We start from the raw sequence: 19,538 nt of genomic DNA, 5'->3' as shown, positions 1-19,538 counted from the left end.
TACCAGGCTGTGAACTGAGGTAGCTGAGAGTGGTAACCCCCAGCAAACAGGTGGGGAACATACCTGGAAGAAGTGACCTCACCCACTGTCCCACATGAACAGAGATTGAGAGTAAAAGCCTTCCACCTCTAAAAATCTCAATTGTGCATGTGCATAAGAGTCAAGACATGCTATCTGAAGCTGATGTGCTATAGCCTAATTTCCCCATCATTTGTAGGGAAAGTTTCCCTAAGAGGAAATGTCTTCCAATAAATGATTACATTTCATTGACCAACTGGATCATTGCAAAGTGGATTTGTAAGCATTTACTTTTAGTGTAGTGGCAAAATTCAGAGCTCCATCTTCACTTTATCCAAAAATCCCCTGAACAAGATTGCCTTTTTATTTCCTTCATTTACCCTCTGTCTCAACGTCCCTTAAAATATCTTGCTGTAAGTCAGAACTGATTTGAACTCACAGATCTTACCTCCATTGCTGAGAACTTTTAGCTACTGTATAAATAGACTGGTTTTAATATTTAAAGTGTTGGATTTGTAACTTGGAAAAAGCATTTGGGGATTTTAATGAAATATTTAAATGCTTGAAAGCAGTCCTTCAGCAAGGCTGTTTTCCAGCACTGACTGTTTCTGAAGGCTTCCAGTTCCAGCGGTGCCACTAAATTCTGACAGGGGCACGTAACCCTGGGAAGGTGCCCTAGCTTGCTGCTATTTAGCTGGGCAAAGCATTTCAAAACATAGGCCTAAGGCATAACCTTGCAAGTTGTTTTGCAGCCAGATATTTTAGGACTGATCAATAGCATGCAGAATCATAAAAGGTGACTGGGAGTCTAATCCTCTTGTTGCAGTCATGCATACTGAATGTGACCAGTATTAATAAATAAGACACAGTCAATTACATGGAAGTGGTTTCATAAAGGGGTGTAAAGACATCACCAAACCGGAGACTAAAGCTAACATGGCTGGCAATATTTTAGACTGGAAATATTTTCTTCACAGCCATATTTCTCTTGCTTGTCTCCATGTGTCTAGTGGTGCTGTGACAACCATGGAGAAAGACACACAGCCCACTAAGGGCGGGCACCGTGGACACTGGGAAGTGCAGTGCAAACTGAGTGAAGCATCTAGCACAAGGCACTGAAAGCAGAGCCAAAGCACTCCCTGCCAGGCACCTACCTGTGATTTTATAAAGTAACACCTACGAATATTTTCTCGGCAGAGTCCTCTCTACTAGCTTTGTTTATGTATTAGAAAACATAACTGAATAGGAACTTACATCCAATTATCTCTAAGCTCCGGTCTTGTTTTTGGAGGCATGATCTATGATAAATATTTGTTTCAAAGAGATTACAGCCGGAAGAAAAGAGAACACAGCCAGGATGCAAGAGGTGAAAGAGGAAAAAATAAAAAAGAGGGTTTGTAAGCAGTTCTTCATCTCAAAACAGAAAAAAAAATGTAGCACTTTGAATTGGATATTTTTGTGGAAGGCAAAAACAAGGACTGCTGTTGGGAAGCCTGGTGGGAGCAAGAGGAAGGAGGAGGGTAGGAGCTGTAAGGGCACCTACAGAGAGCAGATTATTCACATTTTCCATTCTTGTTTTTGAAAGCCTGCTCCAAAATCAGTCCTTCGTGTTGCATACAGCTAGTCCCCAGTCACTCCCTAGGTGTCTGAATCACATCTGCTTCATTTACTGACAAAGGCAACTTGTTATTACAGTCAGCACAGCACAGCTCATCAAGCTGTGAAAGTGGGAGCTGCAGTCAATGATGTCTTGTGCATCATCAACAATTGCTAGCTAAGTGCTGATTTGAGAACCATTATATCAGGGGATGACGAATGATGGCTAGGGAACACGGCTTGATCCTCACGTCAGCAGGCTGAGCTTGTGACCCTGGCAATTGTTGAGAGTCAAAATAATCTACCTGCACCTGCTTTTTTCCAGAAGGATGTTTACTAGGAAAAAAAAAAAAAGCACTGCTTCCAGCCCCCAGACAGCTAAAAGTCTGCCGATGTTAAAATCGATCAAATCCATACGGTTACAATAAGGTTGTATATACACACATATTATGATAAGATTATTAAAATATATTTAATGTTATGTTTACTAGCAGATACAGAGATGTGAGAAGGTCAGTGCCATCATCAGATCTAAGGCACATCAAAAGCAGAGTAGCAAGGAGCTTTAGGGAAGGAATAGTAACTCATTCTGCACAGGGGAAAGTTTGCATTACTGAATTTGGCAACACAAGCACTTGAGAAAGCCCAAGTGATGGGAATAATGTGTACCAGATGGACACTCAGCAGCAAAGTGGAAACCTACTGTTGAATGGCTAAGGGGAGATTTTGCTGTCATACTGGAAAAGAAGTGGTGCTGGCTTGCACACCACATGCTGAAGTCATTGGTATATTTTGGGATCACTCAAAACTGCATTTTTTAAGGCCTCTGCACATAATGTACATAAATCAATGCCTACCAAAGGCAGTAAAAGGACTCCAAATGATTTTACATCCACAATCTAATATGCTTGAAAGAAGAAAGTAGAGCTGGAAAGTCAGAGGATTTGTAAGCGGCCTGAACTGATAAGCTTGGAGATACTGCAGAAAAGAAAGGCACAGACTGACTACCAGGCCACCCATACAAGGGGAAGTTTACACTTGCAGAAAAGTAAGCAAACAGCTCTTAGTGATACTGAGGTAATGAAGTCAGCACACGTAGGAGACATGATGAAAATAACTGACACTACGATATGAAAGTGGAGTGACAGATGAGCTAATTTTTTTAAAGAGGAATGAATGAGCAACTCTCACAAGCAAGGCTGTCCAGGACAGGTGCTGGGATCAGATACACCTTGAGCACAGAGAGCGTCCATCTGCCAAAGACACCGGGCAGATGGAACCCCTCCTGGAGCCACCTGCGCAAACGGGAACACAGCCAAAAGCCACTTCCTTACAGACTTGTTAAGAAATCAGATTTTTGAGAGTTGGACACTTAGGATAATCCCACGGAGTGAGCTTTAGAGAACTTAAACTTTTCCAGCTGAAATATCTGCAAGGGTGAAGACTTAGGAATAAGACTTACAAAACGATTCTTAGTTTTAGCTCAAATACTACAGGAGTAAATGTATTGCAGAAGAAATGTAGTCCTTTCTATCCCAACTTTGCTTCTGAATAATGTCTGCAGCAATCCTTAAAACATGCAGTCCTTAAGCTTGACTATGAAAAAGAACAAAAATAGCAATAATAATGATTCACAGCTATGCTGGATCTCCATACACACTCCATACACATTTTCTGGAAGCACAGCATGTACAAGAATGATCAGAGACATATGGCTTGTGACAATGAAAATGTTAGACATGGACCAAGCAGATCATTGTCAAGGGAATTACGATCTCTTCCCAAGAAAGACAGGATTAGTAAAAAACAAATTGCTGCTGGAATTCTCTAATCAGAAAAAAATCCTCCCAACCATGAAACCGAAAAAGAGCGATGAGAGGATGTCTTCCAGCTCCCAGAAAGAAACCAATGGAAAGATTCATCTTCTGTCCCAAAAATAAAAGAAAAGTGAGCAGAGAAAGGATTAGGTTGTGCAGCTGCATGACAATGCTCAACGTTGGCTGCACATGTATTCCCAAGACACAGAAGCTCTAAAACCAGAGCTAACTTTAGATTAATGGTCTGGCCTCCAGCCTCCGAAGTGCATTATATGTTCCTTTCTGCCACTATGCAGATATATTGGAGTGAAGCACTTAAAATGAGCCACCAGGAAAGCAGGGCAGTATGAGTCATACTTGTTCTTCATGAATTTATGCTGATGCTGAGGGATCTCAGTGGGCAAGAGGAGTTGTTTGAGAAAAGCACAGGACACAGCAAGTTTTCCTAGTTTACCATCTGCACACCAGAGTTCTTAGGATTTCAGGTGTTTGCATCCTGACTAGCTAATACCTTTGGACTTCCCCATGAACTTCCTCTTCACAAGCACAGCTGCATGCTTATCAAGTTTGACTTTTCAGCAGTTTATCAGATTCAACGTAAGTTACAGCTTTCTTTTTCCCAAATGCCCCATAAAGCAACAACTTGACGATACTTCTGTGAACTTGATAACCACTCCAACCTGCAGCTGCAGGGCTCTGCCCAAGCCATAATTGTTACTTTGGGAGCTGGAACAATCCTCAAGTAAGTATCTAATTACTATTTACTGCACACTCAAGCCAGAGCTGTGTTCCTTTTGAACAGCCCCAGGAGGCTCGATTTGAAGATTTCACTGTTCTTGCGGAGACCTAATTTGCATGACTTCAGACAGGACTCTCTCTGAAATCCTTGTGTCTAAGGCATTGCCTCCTTACAGGCACTTCAGGCATCAAGAGCTGGTCAGTACCCGCAGAAGCTGAAAGAGGAATGGCTCTGACCAGACTTACATCAGCCACAGGGATGAGAGTGTCAGCAAGGTGACCGATCCGGTTCTTTCTGTACAGCCAGGACATTAGCAGTATTCCCAGAGCCACATCAATCAGCAGAGAGACAAAGATGTTGGCTTTCCTGCATGCACGATAAAAAGAAAGAACGTTAGAGCAGCAGAAAGAACAGCACTGAAAGTTTCAATGACAATTGTTGGCTTCACTTACATAGCATCTTTAATGTCCTAGGAACACTGGGACAATTTACTACAGAAACATGGTGCAGAGTGCTTTTGACTTTCACTGATGTGCTGCTACTTCTGGGGCCAAACACCAAATGACTCAGAGCCTGCCACACCATGAAACCTTTTTTAAATAAGGGGAGCGAAAAGCGGGGTTAAAGCTACAAAGAAAAATAACGTTAAACAAAGTGTATGTGCATACTCAGCAGGAATTTCACTTGGAGCATCCATATTGAGGTTAGCTTTCTAAGAGGTACCACCTCTAGTGGTAGGTGAACCACTAGTCAATGTAATAAACTGTGTTTCTGGGTTCATAAACACCCAGAAGGGCTACCAAACTGCCCCTCACTGCTAGAGTTTCTGAATGAAATTCCATGACATGAGTTACTCTGGAAAGCAGATTAAACGATCACAGTTACTTTTGGCCTTCAAATCTACTAATCCATTTCAAGCATTCCCTGGGAGTCTATTCCTGCAGGATCAGGGAACTACACAGCACAAGACTCGCTGTGTAATGGCCATAGGACATTCAGTATTACCTGTCTCAGATCCCTGCCTCTCCCCGTTCCACTCACTGTGCTGCACGTTTGCTTCTTCTGTTACACTGACTTTGTTACTGCTGTTGGAGTCTCTGGTCTCCAGTTACTGTATGTAAAGAGTGGGTGAAAGAGGGCAGCATTTAAACCTTTCTACTCTTTTGGAAAGTGCCACTGAATACTGATTGCAGGTTTTGGTTAACCTTGGCAACATACGTGAAAGCAGTGAGCTTGTGGGAGTATTGATAGCAGTGCACTGCATGTGGGTGCAGTACAAACTTTTTGGGGGCAATATCCCAGTCGTCTTTCCCAAGCTAGGGAAGAAGGCATACATCTGGCAAAAGGCGTAAGCGGTATAAAACAGAGCACAAGGCAGAAACCTGCAAACTAGCAGAGAGTAGACCAAGCAAGACAACACAATGTGGTGCAACGAGGACCCCACAGTGTTGTCGTGTCAGCTAGGCCAGCTGCAGATCCCTGCAGCAGGCAAAGAATCCATGGTTTGGGTTCCCAGAGGAGACAGGGCTACAGCAAAGACGTGCATGCCTTTATGGGTACTCCATACCTCATTAGCTGGGTCTGATTTTGAGCCTTCTTGTTGCTGCTGATGACCTGGAGGTGCTGCAGCCGATGTGCCAGCTGCTCACAAGTTGAGAGTTTGCTCCACAAGAAAGACAAAGGCCAAAACTTCAGCATCCTGCAGAAACACAACAGGAACCTCCTCTTTTGCTTCTGCCGTATAACAGGCTGCATGTTGTTTGTACAAACTCCATGCAAAACATTCAGTGTAAAGTTAAGGTTATGTAACCAGAAACAGCATCAACATATTATCATTAAAGAATATTACATATTCACTACTCTCTTAAAGGTTAACAGAATTAAAGCAACCTTTCCCAGACCAAGACATTTAAAGCAGACAACCCAACCTCTCATTTCCATTCTGTAGAACCAAGTGCCTCGCTCTTCCTTGGAAGGCAGAACGTGTTACTGATCCCACCCTGGGCTCTGGGATACAGCACTAGGGCTGCATGCTGCTCCAGGTTTTCAAGAGACTGGAACTGAGGCAGTTCTGTACATACTGCAACAACACAGCACAGCACAACTGCTTCACAGACCCCAACGTGATCAGTAAAATCACAAGTCTATCTACGTGAGCTTGGTATAATGGACAGCTGCATTCTCCCTACAGTTTGTCCCTTTTTTCCCCTCTTTTCTTTTTCTTTATTACTTTCAAATGCCCTTCTCAGGGTCTTCACTCCTATATTCTCTCCACCCCCTTGGCAAGGTTGACCAGCACTATGTAGATAACAAAATTTGGAAACCTAATTAAATACTGAATGTCAGCACCCACTTTAAGCTTGTAGGGGAGGGACTAGTCACATGTTTCATTTTATTCTTTAATGACTCAGAAGAAAAGTACTAAATGATGCTCAATTATCTTTGGGAGTTACTTTTATTACCACACAACATACAAAAGAAGGAACAATTGTGATTTGTGTAGTCCAAAATGACACCACTGGATGCAGGTTTGTCAAAGAATGCTTAATAGCAGTGCAGTGACACAAAGTACTGTGGTTGTGGGGAATAAATTCTGATGTTCACATAATTGGGATCGCTTCTTTCCTGTCCACAACAGTTGTTTCACTCATTAAAGGTCCAGAAATCAATATCCACTCTTGGTTATTTCTTTCACCTACTCGCTTTTATTACTTTGGCATGTTCCTTCAGTTTACATTCATTCCGAATGCTAAAATTATTCCCGGTATCCTGCTTCGCTCTTGAAATTGTACAGCTGTTTGGATTGCTAGTGAGCACGGCCTGGAGACGTCCATGAAAGTGCACATGCCTTCCCCAGACTTCACCAGGAGGAATTTAGCCTGTAGTTTAGCAGCAGAGTGTCATCAGGACTGGATGCAGGACGGGCAGACGAAAGCTCTGGCTGCTATTTACTCATTCTACACATATCACGACAGTATGGCTGGTTCAAAATCCTGCTTGGTTCACTGGGGTTGCTATCCGCTTCCTCCCCTCATCCTTCTGAGCCCTTTCAACCAGACTTCAGGCACGGTTTGTCAGTTTGACAGAGTCCTGAAGTCCCCTTCCCCCCAAATTTCAGATAGCTCGGTTCTGAAATACATGCAGTGTGCTGTGAATCATTCTTCTTAACTCGAGGCTCCGAGTTACTCAGCTCCGCATCGCAGCCTCCCACCTTGGAGACGACAGCGCGCTGCTATTCAGCTGACTTGCCAGGGGGTGATACCTGACGTGTGCCGGGGAGGTGGGCACTGGCCCCCCCATCTCACTGACCTGGGTTTGCAGATTTGCTGAGGCACAGGTGCAGGCGAGGCTTCTCCAATTATATCCTAGCCTAGCGGCTCTGAGTTCTCTCCTGGAAAACCTTTGCTAAAGCAGAGGATTGCACTTGAAATGCAAAGCAGGGGGAAGGGGGACATGCTCTGCCCGTGCAGTTATGCCCAGAAGGCTGACGGTGAAAAACCACTGGTCAAAACAGCAGCTGCCAGACCATCCTGAGCCAGGTGGCAAGCGATGGCTCGGGGCCCCGTGCTGCTCCACAGCTCCCAAGCTTGCAGCAGCTCTCAGGTGTGCCACCTCCGGTGTCCTCTGCCAAAGGCAAGGGCACGCTGCTGCTCTCCTGCCTGGGGAACACCTCGCATGGGTGAGACAGATCCCCAGAGCAGCCTCGTCCCTCCGAGCACCCCACGACTGCTCGAGCGGGCCAGGCCAAGATGCTGCCCTGCGTGGAGGAAGGGATGCATCAGGGGTCTCTGCTTCTCTGTACCGTGACTGACTCTCTCGCTCCTTCCACTTAAGTGAGCCAACCTCTATTCCACTTACATACTTTCTTTGGCAAGTACGTACACGTTTATTTAAACCAAAATACAAACACACTGCAAAAAGCTTGATATAATAGTTGCAAGATGTGCTCTGGAAACTCCCGTCTGTAAGAGTACTGATGAAGAAAGCCAAAAATATTTCTTGCGTTGTCTCCTACCCAATGCATACCGACTCTGCATTGCCATAGATGCTGCCACCTGTTTATCACACAGTATATGGAATAATTTTTACAAGTGCGATGGAAAACCAATCAAATTCATAAAAAAAAAACAAGAATGACGTATCTGCATTATTTAAACAGCAGGAGATCTTTGGGATACTTCCACATATAAGGAATTTTAGCAATAAATTAACATAGCCTGCATGAGTAAAACTCAATTTTCCAATTCAAATTTTTTTTCCAAGGATTTTTTCAGATATCAGACGAAAAACAATCTTTCTGAACCTGGATCACATGCAAGTGCTAAAGCTCCAGAGCCCCCACCTGCCTTTTGGTCTTCGCTAGAAGCTGCAGGAACAACGCCTCCCTTCTGGATGAGGAACCAGAGGTCCCAGTGTCAGTAAGAGGCAAGTAAATGGGCTTCTAAAAACAAACCAGCCGGAGCACACCGAATTTATTGCCTCGGTACTAAATCATCCTGACCTTCCAAACAGCACACTAGGGACCACCAGTGGCAATGGGAGTTCTGCACACAAGTCCCTCTGAAGATTGAGTTGCAATGGCCACCCCTTAGCACAAGGTGGTGCTGAAGAAGTGCCTTAACGTGAGATTCAGAGAACATTCGGTAAGCGTGGATCAGGGCTAGTGCTCGCTTTCTGAGACTTCTAACGATACTGCCCTGCTTCCCCAGCACAAATACGCAACAGTGGCATATCCCAACAAGCCCCAAGCCCCTGAAGCCTGCGTGGACATCACAGATCTTCTCCTCTAGCTCTTCCAAGCTGACCATCCCTTAACATCACAAAGATCTGGGAAAGAAATCCTGTAGTAAACCCCAGAAGGGAGAACATGTCAGGCAAAGGGAAGAAGGGAACTTCTTAACTGAGAATCTTTCACCAGCTGTCTGTGCAAAGGACCTCCTCCTTGCACAAGGGAACAGTTAGCCTTGCACCTCAGTGACTTCTCCAAAAGGTGCCATTAATATTATGCATCAAATAGCTAATTTCTATAAATTAGTTAAAGCCTAAGTCACACTAAACTTTTCAAGTGAAAGTAGGCACCCAGGAAATCTCCTCGGGGAATGGCTCCACTGTCACCTGGTCTGATTTCGGCAGACCCCATTTTATGCTGGGTATGGCCTGACCCAGCGCAGGGAGAGGGGACTGGAAGGACACGTACATTTGACATCCCTGAACTCTCTCTGCATTGGAGACGTTGACACAACGAGGCTGTACCATACAGCATGTGGTAAACAGATCCAAATTGTGCTAAATGACTTCGAAGGTCAAGCAGGAGGTTTGGAGGTTTGTCAGAAAGCCAGGTGCTAACCTATTTGCTCCAAGAACGATGTTTTAGAACATCAGTAAAATAAGCAAATATCATGCTGATACTATGGGTGAATAAAACAAAGAAGAAAGAAACCTAGACCTATGTCCCAAGGTTAAGAACAAGCTCAACCTAGGTTTAAGCACAGCAAGCCTTGCGTTCTGCCCGCTGCTATGCACAGCTGGCTGCTAGCCCAGCCACTGCTCTGCCTCAAAATGTCTGCACTGGACTTAGGAAAAGCTGAAAAATCGGAATAGCTGCTGATAAACTGGGCAGCAGCTATCTGTGCCCAGCCTGCCAGACTGTAAGGAACAGGATCAAGCTCCCAAGTTATGCTTGGACTATGGCCTTCTGGAGACCTGTGAGGCTTGGGCTTGACCTGGCTGATTAAGGTGAGCAAGTCTGACTTTTGAGAGTGAGGACCTACATGGGAAAGGATTATCCTGCTTGTTGGTTGTCAAACATAATCCACACAGAGCAAAGGACCTTCAGAGCTGACTCCCAATCTTCTATCCAGCCACAAAGCTCTGCCTTCATTTCCATTAACAGCCAAATGCACGCTCAGCATCTACAGAGCCATCCCTGGAGGTATTGGTGGTCCCTGATTATATCACGTTTGAGATTGACCCTAAATGTCTTCCAACAGAGTAGTCTAAAAATGGACAGTTTTTCCTTCATGTACCAAAGCATGTAACCCAGCTGCTCAGCAAACCCTTGCATATGAAGAGTTTCACTGTAATTTTTCACGACAGCATCATACAATTGGAAACCTGTTAAAAGACTCTGTTCCCCACACCCTTAGGCTGCACTTGAGAAGATTTATCCATGAATACAGTAGTAGCTGTTATCCAAATCTGATCAATCAAAGTGTCCCCTTGCAGCATGGAATCTGAACTGCAGTCCCTGCCCTGGCACAGCCTCGCCAGGCTGGCTGACCAGACGTGTTATCTGACTTAGTCCGCAGAAGCTTCTGCCCTTCCAGTCTGCTCAGAAATCCTCTGTACTGCACGTACTTGCCACGCATTACATTTCAAGCATCCTATTCTGTTTCATCATTTTGACAAAGGGATTTCACCAAGGCTTCACGTAGCATTGCCTGTAACCTGCTGTAAGGTCCCAGAGTTGCAACACCACTGTCTGTTAGAGGGATGATGGATTCAGACACACCATTGACTGGTGTTTCACAGCTATGGAGGTGTTCATAGCAAATAGGGAGCAGGAAGTCGTGGCTATTGAGCCGTGAAGAAAACCCTCACGTCATCCTGCCAGCCATGCAATAGCTGGAAAACCGACATTTCAGCTGTGACAAAACTGAAGTAGGGCTGAGCTACACCCAGTGCAATGGGGAAGAGCTCGGTACCTCCCCAGAAAGCCCCCCCACCCGTCCAAGAGCTCCACCATGTTCGAGGTTACCTTTAACCCCTTGTTTTCAGCGGAGCTCCCCACGCTTTAATACCAGCTCTGCAGCAGCCTGTTTCCAACAGCAGGTTCATTCAGGAGCTTCGCTGCATGCTGTTGCCCACAGAACCTGACACACCACTGGTTCATACTGGGTTGGTCTGCGGACGTGGTGCGACTGGCACAAAGAGCAACCCTTCCCTCCACCCTTCTCACACCTGAGACTCGTATCAGCGGGTTCCCCTCCTGGCAGCCAGCTCTGCATTTGTGCAGCACACCGCTGGGTCCGGTCCCTGCCAGTCGCGTGAGGTCCGTCAGCCTGATCCCCAGCCTCTGCACCGTGCCTGCCGGGGTTAAGGCACACGAGAGGGGCTGTGCTGCAGCTGGGACTGCCTGGCAAGGGCTGGTTCTCTGAGGAGCCCCACAGGAGGCACGTTCACCTGTCAAATTAGAGCCCTGCTCTGCAGTCCATACCTATTATATCACCTGCTGTACCACCTAAGGGTAATTTTACAGGCTGGTGACCTCAGATCAGAAAAGGAGCCATCTTGGAGGCACACGAGGTCCACAGAACTAAAAACAGTACCAGGAGATACAACGTGACTGGTACTGATGAGTAAACTGATTTCTATATAAACTGCTCCTATTGGGGTTGAGCAGGAACCCTGCGCTGCCCTGCAATGCCTAAGTACGAACCACATTTCCTCACAAACGCAAGCTGTCCGATGTCACGCCACTTACCTGCTCTTGCAGGCCCCAGAGATAAGCGAAAGCAGGAATGTCAGCAGCATGCACGCGGGCACAGAGGCCTGCTTCATCAGCTCCACGATGATACTTGCTTCAACACCATCCGACTGCCAGTGGGTCAGCTTGATGGGCCCATCATCATATTTGTCCGTCATGAAGAGTATCTTGCTCTTTGCCACGGTGTCAAAGATGGCAGAGAGCCTTGAAGCATCCTCTGCCTCGTGGGCAGTGGAGGCACCTGTGTCCAAAGGGGGATGCAGACAGGAAAGCATAACTTTGCGCTGATCATAATACACTAAGATGATTTCTTCTTCCCTGTGGTTATTAGACCGTTTCTGAAGGGTGGAACAGCTCCAGAATTTGCTGTCTCCCTCTTTGCTTATCTGAATCCAGGGCTCATGGGAGAATATCGTCCCAAGGTCTTCCAAGAACTCACTCAGGCTCTCTTCTTTCTCCTGTTTGCTGTTGTTCCATGAGCCAAGCACAGAAACATTGACCTTAGTCACCCGTTGGAGTTCACTGAGATACTGCTTCACCTGAACGGGAATGAAAGGGAAATGGACCACAGCAAGGATAACAGCAGAGTTCTGTTCCGAGATCCAACGCCCGATCAAAATGCCACTTTCTGCTGAGGAGCAGCATGAAGGAAAGAACACCTTAAGTACCATGCCAGCGATCCTTGAAGAACAGCACACCTGCCAAGAGACACAGAAACAAAACTTGGGGATGGCAATTAAATGCAAGGCAAATCTGAGCTGGCTAAAGCCACTGGTAAGGGGGCCCAGGCAAATTTTAAAACACTAAGTCCAACTACTTGTCTCTGCGCTGGAACGAGTCAATGACATTAGTGACAGCCAACAGGCATTTCGATCAGAGAAGCATCTAGGAGGTTCCTGATAACCTGCAGTCTTTGAAGTGAATGGAATTTTTCAGCAAAGCCCTCTCCCTGTCCTGGAGCTGCCTTTCACGATGGCACACTGGCCTGTTGGACCACCGAGATCAGGAATCCATCAAGCTTTGGATCTCAGTTCTGACACTGAATGTTCCTGAGCACTTCCTACAGAAGGGCCTAGGCAGTAGCACACTGCAATGCCTCTGGGGAATATTTCCTCCTATTCCTGACAATTAACTATTGCTTTGTGCTATAAAGGAAGACAATTTCAGAGCCTCCTTTATCATCTAGGAACCCAGAGCTGTGTTCCGTAACAAACCCACTGATCACTCACCTCCTGTTGTCTCACTCCCCTCATCTGGAAACAATAAGCTTGCTGTGAATGGACTACCCCGATTAACTGATTAAAGTTTACATAGTAGTTTCCGTGCATTAGATCCCACAACAGGAGAGGCATATCTGTTTTATCAATGTTCCTTATCTAAAGTATTTTTCTTCAGGTCATTAAGAAAATATCTCAATGGCTTTATAGGTCTTTTGTAAAAAGGAGCTTTGAGGCAGTTGACAATGTCTCTTTAAGGTGGAGGTTTCTAACAGAAATATAATTGCTGTAAGGAGGGCGCTGGCACAGAACAATCAGCATCCGGCGCCCGCTGTCCTTTTCTGTCCTTCAGTGCTTTGTTAGAGATGTGAAAACTCCACAGGCCCCCAGGCTGGCTCCTCTGCGAGGGACCCAGTCAATTGGAAAGAGAAACACAGAGCGTATTTACGACATGTAGAGAGGATGCGCAACGCAGAGGTCCCTGGTGTTTTTGGTTTTCCTCTCTTTTTAATGCAGGACAATTGATCTAGTAAATCTCAGCATCTGGCAATTTGCTAGGGCACGGAGTAGGCAATGGGGAAGTGGCAAAGGCAAGTGATTAACCTACTGCCAGACCCACAGCCCTGCCAAATACAGTGGTAGGAAATGTCTGCTCACGGATGAGTTGTCAGTCCCTCGAGGCAGAAAGGTGAAGTTTCCTTGGCGCACAGCTCACTCCTCCGACCGGAGAAGTACCGCAGTTGCTGTGTTTGCAAGGAGTAAGGTTTCTCTGGGACTGAATTCTCCCTTTTAGCGCAAAGCTCACCCCAGTGTTTCCCCTCAGGCAGGTGTAAAGGTGCTCGTGGGGGATTTTGTTTGCAGTGTGCTGCTGAATAGTGTTTGCAGGCACTGAGGGCCCTCCCGCTCGTGGTGAGAGCAGCATTTGGAGGCCACAGAGGACTGACATCTCTTCCTACGTGACCAGAGGGATAACTGCTGAGACCTGGAGCCTGCAAGGATGCAGGATCTCAGGAGAACCTTAAATAATGCATATTTTTTCCAAAGGGTTTCAAGCCTCCAGCAGAAGAGGAAGTGAAGTGGAAAGATGTACCAAAAGAAGGGTAGAAAAATGGCAGATGTGACATCCTGAGACTGTAAAGGTGCAGGACACCAGGTGTGATAAAGACAAAAGACCTGCAGTCCAACTGAAAAACACAGTCTTTCACCAATATTTAACGACTCTTAGACCCCAAACGGACTGAAAACCAAGACATCCAAGCTTACCTTTCACTTCTATTGAAACAGCTAAGGTCAGGGTGGCTTTTTTTTTTTTGATGATCATGAAGACAACCAAGGATAGTTATTGTATTTAATAGAGTTGTTCCCAAAATACATAGGAAATTGGTGAAAATCAGCTAACACACACAATTAAACAGACTGGCCCTAAAAAAGTCTGAAGTAAAACCTGTTCCCTGCATTTTATATTCCTTTCTTTTACAAACACTCTGAAGTTAGTTTTAGGTTTGAAAAAACATTTTCTTTTTGCCGTCTCATATATACTCCCAGGTAAAATAAAATAAATGATATAAATATAAATATAAATACAGGGGCTCAAAAACAACAAACAAACCAATAAATCAACAGACCGAACATGTTGGGAATGTACCTACACACATACGCTCACAGATTATTTAAAATGATACACGTTTAGCTAGAGTGATAGCATCCTAGCTGCACTGCAGTACCAAAAAATTTACAACTAAAGTTTACCAATAACTGAATATTTTAAAAACCTGAAATTGAGTTGAGCCCTGAGAAAACTGATGAAAATAAGCACTTGAATGTGGTTTTTTTCAGCATGTTTTAATTACCAAAGCTACCACCAGTAATACTGGACAGATATCTTTTTAAAAGTTACATTTTTATTCTTCTTTTTCCTCAAGAGATCTCAGAGTTGAGAATATCGCTACAAGACTTCCAATGTCGCTGCACAACTCTCCGCCTTACAGGTTTGTCCATCCAGTGAGGAGAATCATCGGCTGACTCTTTTCATTCAGACATTTATTTTTCACTGTTTTTTTTTTGTTGTTGTTTGTTTGTTTGTTTGTAAAAAGAGCCGGCCACATTCATCCAGGAAAAATTCTCCCGGGGGAGAAACACTTCTTATCTTTACTATTTTGTTTTTCCTCTTACCTTCCCCAGCTTTTAAAACCAGCCTACTTTCAGCCAGCTAACTACCTCGGCTGCAGCTCCGGTTAAGTAACGCAGCCCATCCCCTGCCCCGGGGCTGCCGCAGACCCGGCAGGGAAGGTTCTGACCAGGGTTTGTTCGAGATCTGTGCTTCCCCAGGGGCTGTTTGAGATCTATGCACGTAGGCCCGTGCTCACGAGGTACCCAGAGCCTCCCATTTCTGCTGGACCCCCCGGCTGGCTGTACAGCACCAACCCCCCAAAAACACAGGGTGATGCAGGGACAGAGGCCCCTGTGCAGTAAACGCGACCGACAGAGGGAGGAAGGTCGGCAGGGCTGCAGGTACGACAGCGTAGGTGAGCGATGGCGGAAAGGAGCCTTTGGTAAATCCCTGCCTGGGCCAGGAGAGAAAAAAGAGCCACGGCACTGCCCCGGGGGAGCAGAGGGAGGGCTGCCTGCCTGCCTGCCAAGCCCTCCTCCTCCTCGTTTCACACGCAACCTCCGCTCCAGCAGCCACACGCGGCTACCGAGCGCCCTCACCCCCGCGCCCGCCCCTCAGCCCGGGGCGCCCGGGCGACGGGAGCGGGCCGCTGGGGGCCGCCAGGGCCAGCCCAGCCCGGCCCGGCCCGGCCCGGCCCGGCCGCCCCGCGTCCCCCCGGCCCGCCGCCGCCGCCTACCGCTCCGCCGCGCCGCCCGCTTCCGGCAGCTCGGAGCCGCCGCCTGCGCGCCGCGGCCGGCCCGGGCAGCGCCGGGGCCCGGGGTGCCGCGTTCCGCTCTCCGGGGCCCCGGCGTCGTTCCCCCGGCCTCTCCCAGCCCCGCTCCCCGCCTGGGTTTTAGGGCCCGGCCGCCCGGAGCCGCCGCAGCCCCCGTGCCCCTGCTCACCATGCGGCGCTGCCCCCGAGGCTCTCCGCGGAGCTGGCCGCGCTGCTGCCGGCTGAGCCCGCTGATAAGCAGCCCCAGCCCTCGGTCCCCGATATCGCTTGGGGCCACGGTGCCGCGGCCCCGGGGAGGGCAGGGCCTCGCCGTTCCTGCTGGCACCCGGCTTCCCCCTCCCTGCACCCTGATCCTGGCGAATGCCCTGGCCGAAAGCCAGCGGTGCTGAGCTTCCCTGCAGTCACGCTCCTGCTGTCCGAGCGGGCTGCGGGGTCAGGAGGGGGAAGAGGCCTTCACTGGGGCGTACTGGGGATGAGGGACAAGGGTTTGGGTACCCTGCGTTGGTGTATGGGGCTTGCTGCAGGGCAGGAACCGCAGCACAGTGCAGAACCGTGCAGCACCAGCATGGCCAGACCGGGTGCCTTCAGCACATCCACAGAGGCCTCGGAGCTGTCAGTACGCCCTGCGCCGCCGACGTCTGGAGCAGGAGAGGAAAACGCCCTTCCCGCCGCCACCGCACCCTGCCAGCTCTTTGCTGATAGCAGCAGGGGCTGTGGCACCCCAAAACCCCCAGCCCAGGGGGGTCAGCACAGTCCCAGGGCTGTGTAGACATTACACATGCACACAGGCAGTCTACTCCATGCAGTAGTCGCTGCTTCCCTGCAGAGGTCAGGAATGCAGCGTGGAATTTGTTACCTTTAATTTTCCGTTCTCCTGAAGCTCGCTGCAACCCCAGCTCTGGCCTGGCCTTACCCCTTCAGCCGAGCTCTGCCACTGGCTTCAGGAAGGTGGAACTGTGGCCACATAAAATGGGTGTGTGTGGAAGAGAAATAATTATTTTATCTTTGAAAAGACACGCAAGGGGGTGATGATAACAAGTTTCCAAGACACCAACGCACAACCATTTTTAATAGAATCATATCCCGAGTTGGAAGGGACTCATAAAGATCATCGAGTCCAACTCCTGGGTCCACAAAGGACTACCTAAAAATTAAAACGTATGTCTGAGAGCATTGTCCAAACACTTCTTGAACTCCAGCAGGCTCAGTGCCATAGCCCGGGGGAGCCTGCCCCAGTGCATGACCACCCTCTCGGTTTTGAGTAACTCAGTCCTTCTTTAGGTGCTCTGGTGGATCCAAGAGGCACAGAGATGATCCTTCATTGCTCCAGTCCTTGCTTCTGCCACCTGGAGAAGCTGGAGGGCAACAAAGTTAAGTGTGGGGACAATGCCTGGCTGCGGGAGCAGCATCATTTGCGGACCCAAAGCTCCTCAGGGTTGCGGTGGCACCGGCCTCACTCCCTGCCTGGGCGTTAGGCTGGGGTTGTCACAAAGTGCCCAAGGGCTGGCGGGGCCTCACATGGTACTTAAAGACTTTGACACAGTTCTCCCCTGTGTCTGCCACAAAGAGGTGCCCAAAGGAGGAGCAGGCCACGCCGGCAGGTCTCCTCAGCCCAGTGGACACCAAGCAGACAGGAGCCCCGCTCTCCGGGAACAAGTGGACTGTGCGGCGCTGCTCGTCTGCCACCACAATGCTCCCTTCCACGTCAACACACACCCCTGCTGGGTTGCCGAACTGGTGTCCGTATTTGCTGCTGAGGGAGCAGACGAGCTGACGGCTGCTTGTGAACACCTTGACGTCTCCACACTCCTCACTTATCACAAAGCCTCCACTGGGTGCTGGACTGACGTAGCGAGGTCCCTGCAGGTTGGGGACTGAGTGGATGTTCGATGTCTTGAAGGCACGGTCCAGCGCAAAGCTGTGGACTTGGCCTTGGGCATAGTCTGCTACTAAGATCTTGCCCGTGGAGTCTACTCCAATGCCCCTGGGGGAACCAACCTTTCTGATTTTTACCCATTCCCCCTTGGAGGGGCTGGTGTGAGGGTTGAAGACCCAGACAGCTCCGTTTATCATATCGGCTACAGCCACCATTCCTGTCCGAGTCACAGTCACGTCCTCTGGCAGGAAAGTGCCGCTTTCCATCCCTGTTTGCCGGCAGGGCAGGGCCTGCAGCGTTTGGCCTGTGCTGCTGAGGACATGGACCCAGGGAGCAGTCTCGGCTGTCACGTAGATGGAGCCCTCCAGGGAGCAATGGATTCCACTTACTCCCCCATAGCGGCTGCCTGTGGGGTTGGGGATCTGCCGGACCAGGTCGTCCTGGCAGTAGTGGAGGAGGTTCTTGATGTTGTCCAGGTCTCTACACAAGCTTTTGGTCTTGTCTGCCAGCTGGTGGACGTGGTGGTGTGTCACCATGCCCATGCCCTGCTGGCTGCTCAGCAGAGGGCTTGCTGTCTGAAACGTGGCGATTGACTTCAGCTGGAGGGTGTAGATGGCTTTCAGAAGCTTCTCCTTCTGCTGGCTGGTCTCCAGAGTGTAGTCCATGACAAGTCTCTTGTCCCTGTTTGGAGTAAGTGATAGGACCATTACTGGCCCTGCCTGCTGCCGTCTCTGGGGACATGCCCTGGGCCCAGGTGTTTGCTGTCCGCCCTGGGCCAAGGTGTCAGTGCTGGGCTGCATTCACCCCGATGAACAGAGAAAAGATTGTAGCCTGTCCCATTAATTCTGTGCTCAGAATATAAACAGGAACAATGGCACAAAAATTGAAGAGCTGGAAAGCTGGATCTGCAACCAAAAAGGTCCATGGGCTTTGGTGGGAGTTTGGCTGCTGACAGATCTGCCCTGAGGATTTATGCGTAAGGGAGAGCCCTGCATGTGAGTGTGCTGGATGTGATCTGCACCTCTCTGGTTCATGCGATTAGTGGCTTCTCTCAGCCCTTAATACTTCTTGACCCTATTTTCTGTAAGCCACATCTCCCCAAAGCATTCTCAGTCCACTCTAGCACTTGAGAAACTGAGGATAACTCTTCCTCTACTCCCATGTGGTACAATTTCACACTTGGCCAGTGCATGTCTTTGCTAAAGGCAGCCCCTCCCTGTCTAAACAAATTAAGTTGTTCCTGAAGCAGCTAATGCCTTGGCAGGAAGAAAAAGGGAGGTATTGATCTGGTAGCCAGTTTCAGCCTACGCAACCAGTTCAGAAACCGGTTAAGCTTTCTGTCAGGTGTGAGAGCCACCACGAGAACCACAATTTCTTTTTTGCCCACTCTCCCTCTGTTTTAAGAACACAGGTACTAAGGAATGAGATGTCCAAAAAAACAGAGACCACAGCCCTGTTCTGCTGTCTGCTCTCCAGGGGCTGGATATGGTATGGCTTCTAACACACAGCCAGGAGCTGGTAAGAAAAACATGTCCTTATTAAAGTTCCTGAAGAGACAGAAGTTAATTTTGCTTTAAATGTGGTCATAATTATTATTATAAATGGACATGCTCAGCTGTTCTGAGTTGTTTGCAAGCCACTGCTTCACTTTGATTATCCTGTGCCCCATGATTGTCTGGTAGTATGTGGTCTTTGGTGCCTGCAAAAGTAAAGCTTCCCCAAACCACAGCTAAAGAGTTGTGCTGGGCTAAGGCATCCTGGATGCAAGTTGTCCTTCCCAGGTGCAAATATTGCAACTGTCTGAAAATTCATTCCTCGAATACTTGCAGAGATACCAAATGCAACTACGCGACAGAGGGAATGAGTGTGAATATGGAGGGAATCCAATTTCTTCTGGATCTAGGGCT

The 19,538-nt window shown here is 48.1% G+C and overlaps 2 protein-coding genes across 4 annotated transcripts in view; both read right to left on the bottom strand.

Annotated features, from left to right (window-relative positions):
- The window catches only part of PIGQ (phosphatidylinositol glycan anchor biosynthesis class Q), a 35,223-nt gene extending 18,877 nt beyond the window's left edge, over positions 1 to 16,346 (bottom strand). Inside the window, exons 1-4 of one of the 3 annotated variants that reach the window (XM_040574302.1) lie at positions 15,925 to 16,346; positions 11,654 to 12,354; positions 5,738 to 5,869; positions 4,416 to 4,536 (exon numbers count right to left, since the gene is read on the bottom strand). In XM_040574302.1, the coding sequence (XP_040430236.1) occupies positions 4,416 to 4,536; positions 5,738 to 5,869; positions 11,654 to 12,354; positions 15,925 to 15,927 (957 nt within the window). In that variant the 5' untranslated portion in view covers positions 15,928 to 16,346. Of the gene's footprint in view, positions 1 to 4,415; positions 4,537 to 5,737; positions 5,870 to 11,653; positions 12,355 to 14,770; positions 15,586 to 15,719; positions 15,800 to 15,924 lie in introns of those variants that run through there. The other 2 variants (XM_040574303.1, XM_040574304.1) reach the window with 2 other exon arrangements.
- An 844-nt stretch (positions 16,347 to 17,190) lies between these two features.
- On the bottom strand, positions 17,191 to 19,191 carry NHLRC4 (NHL repeat containing 4). The gene has a single exon (XM_040574301.1). It carries the CDS (start codon positions 18,429 to 18,431, stop codon positions 17,241 to 17,243), a length of 1,191 nt encoding a protein of 396 aa, XP_040430235.1. The 5' UTR covers positions 18,432 to 19,191; the 3' UTR covers positions 17,191 to 17,240.
- Between the last annotated feature and the right edge of the window lie 347 nt (positions 19,192 to 19,538).

This window comes from Cygnus olor, chromosome 15 (genome assembly GCF_009769625.2).
Source record: "Cygnus olor isolate bCygOlo1 chromosome 15, bCygOlo1.pri.v2, whole genome shotgun sequence".
In the NCBI taxonomy this organism is placed as follows: domain Eukaryota; kingdom Metazoa; phylum Chordata; class Aves; order Anseriformes; family Anatidae; genus Cygnus; species Cygnus olor.
This window is presented reverse-complemented; position numbering and strand designations above follow the sequence as displayed.

What these genes read in the sequence shown, in the direction of transcription:
- NHLRC4 (XM_040574301.1), bottom strand. Translation starts at nt 18,431, where the DNA reads ATGCAGCCCAGCACTGACACCTTGGCCCAGGGCGGACAGCAAACACCT.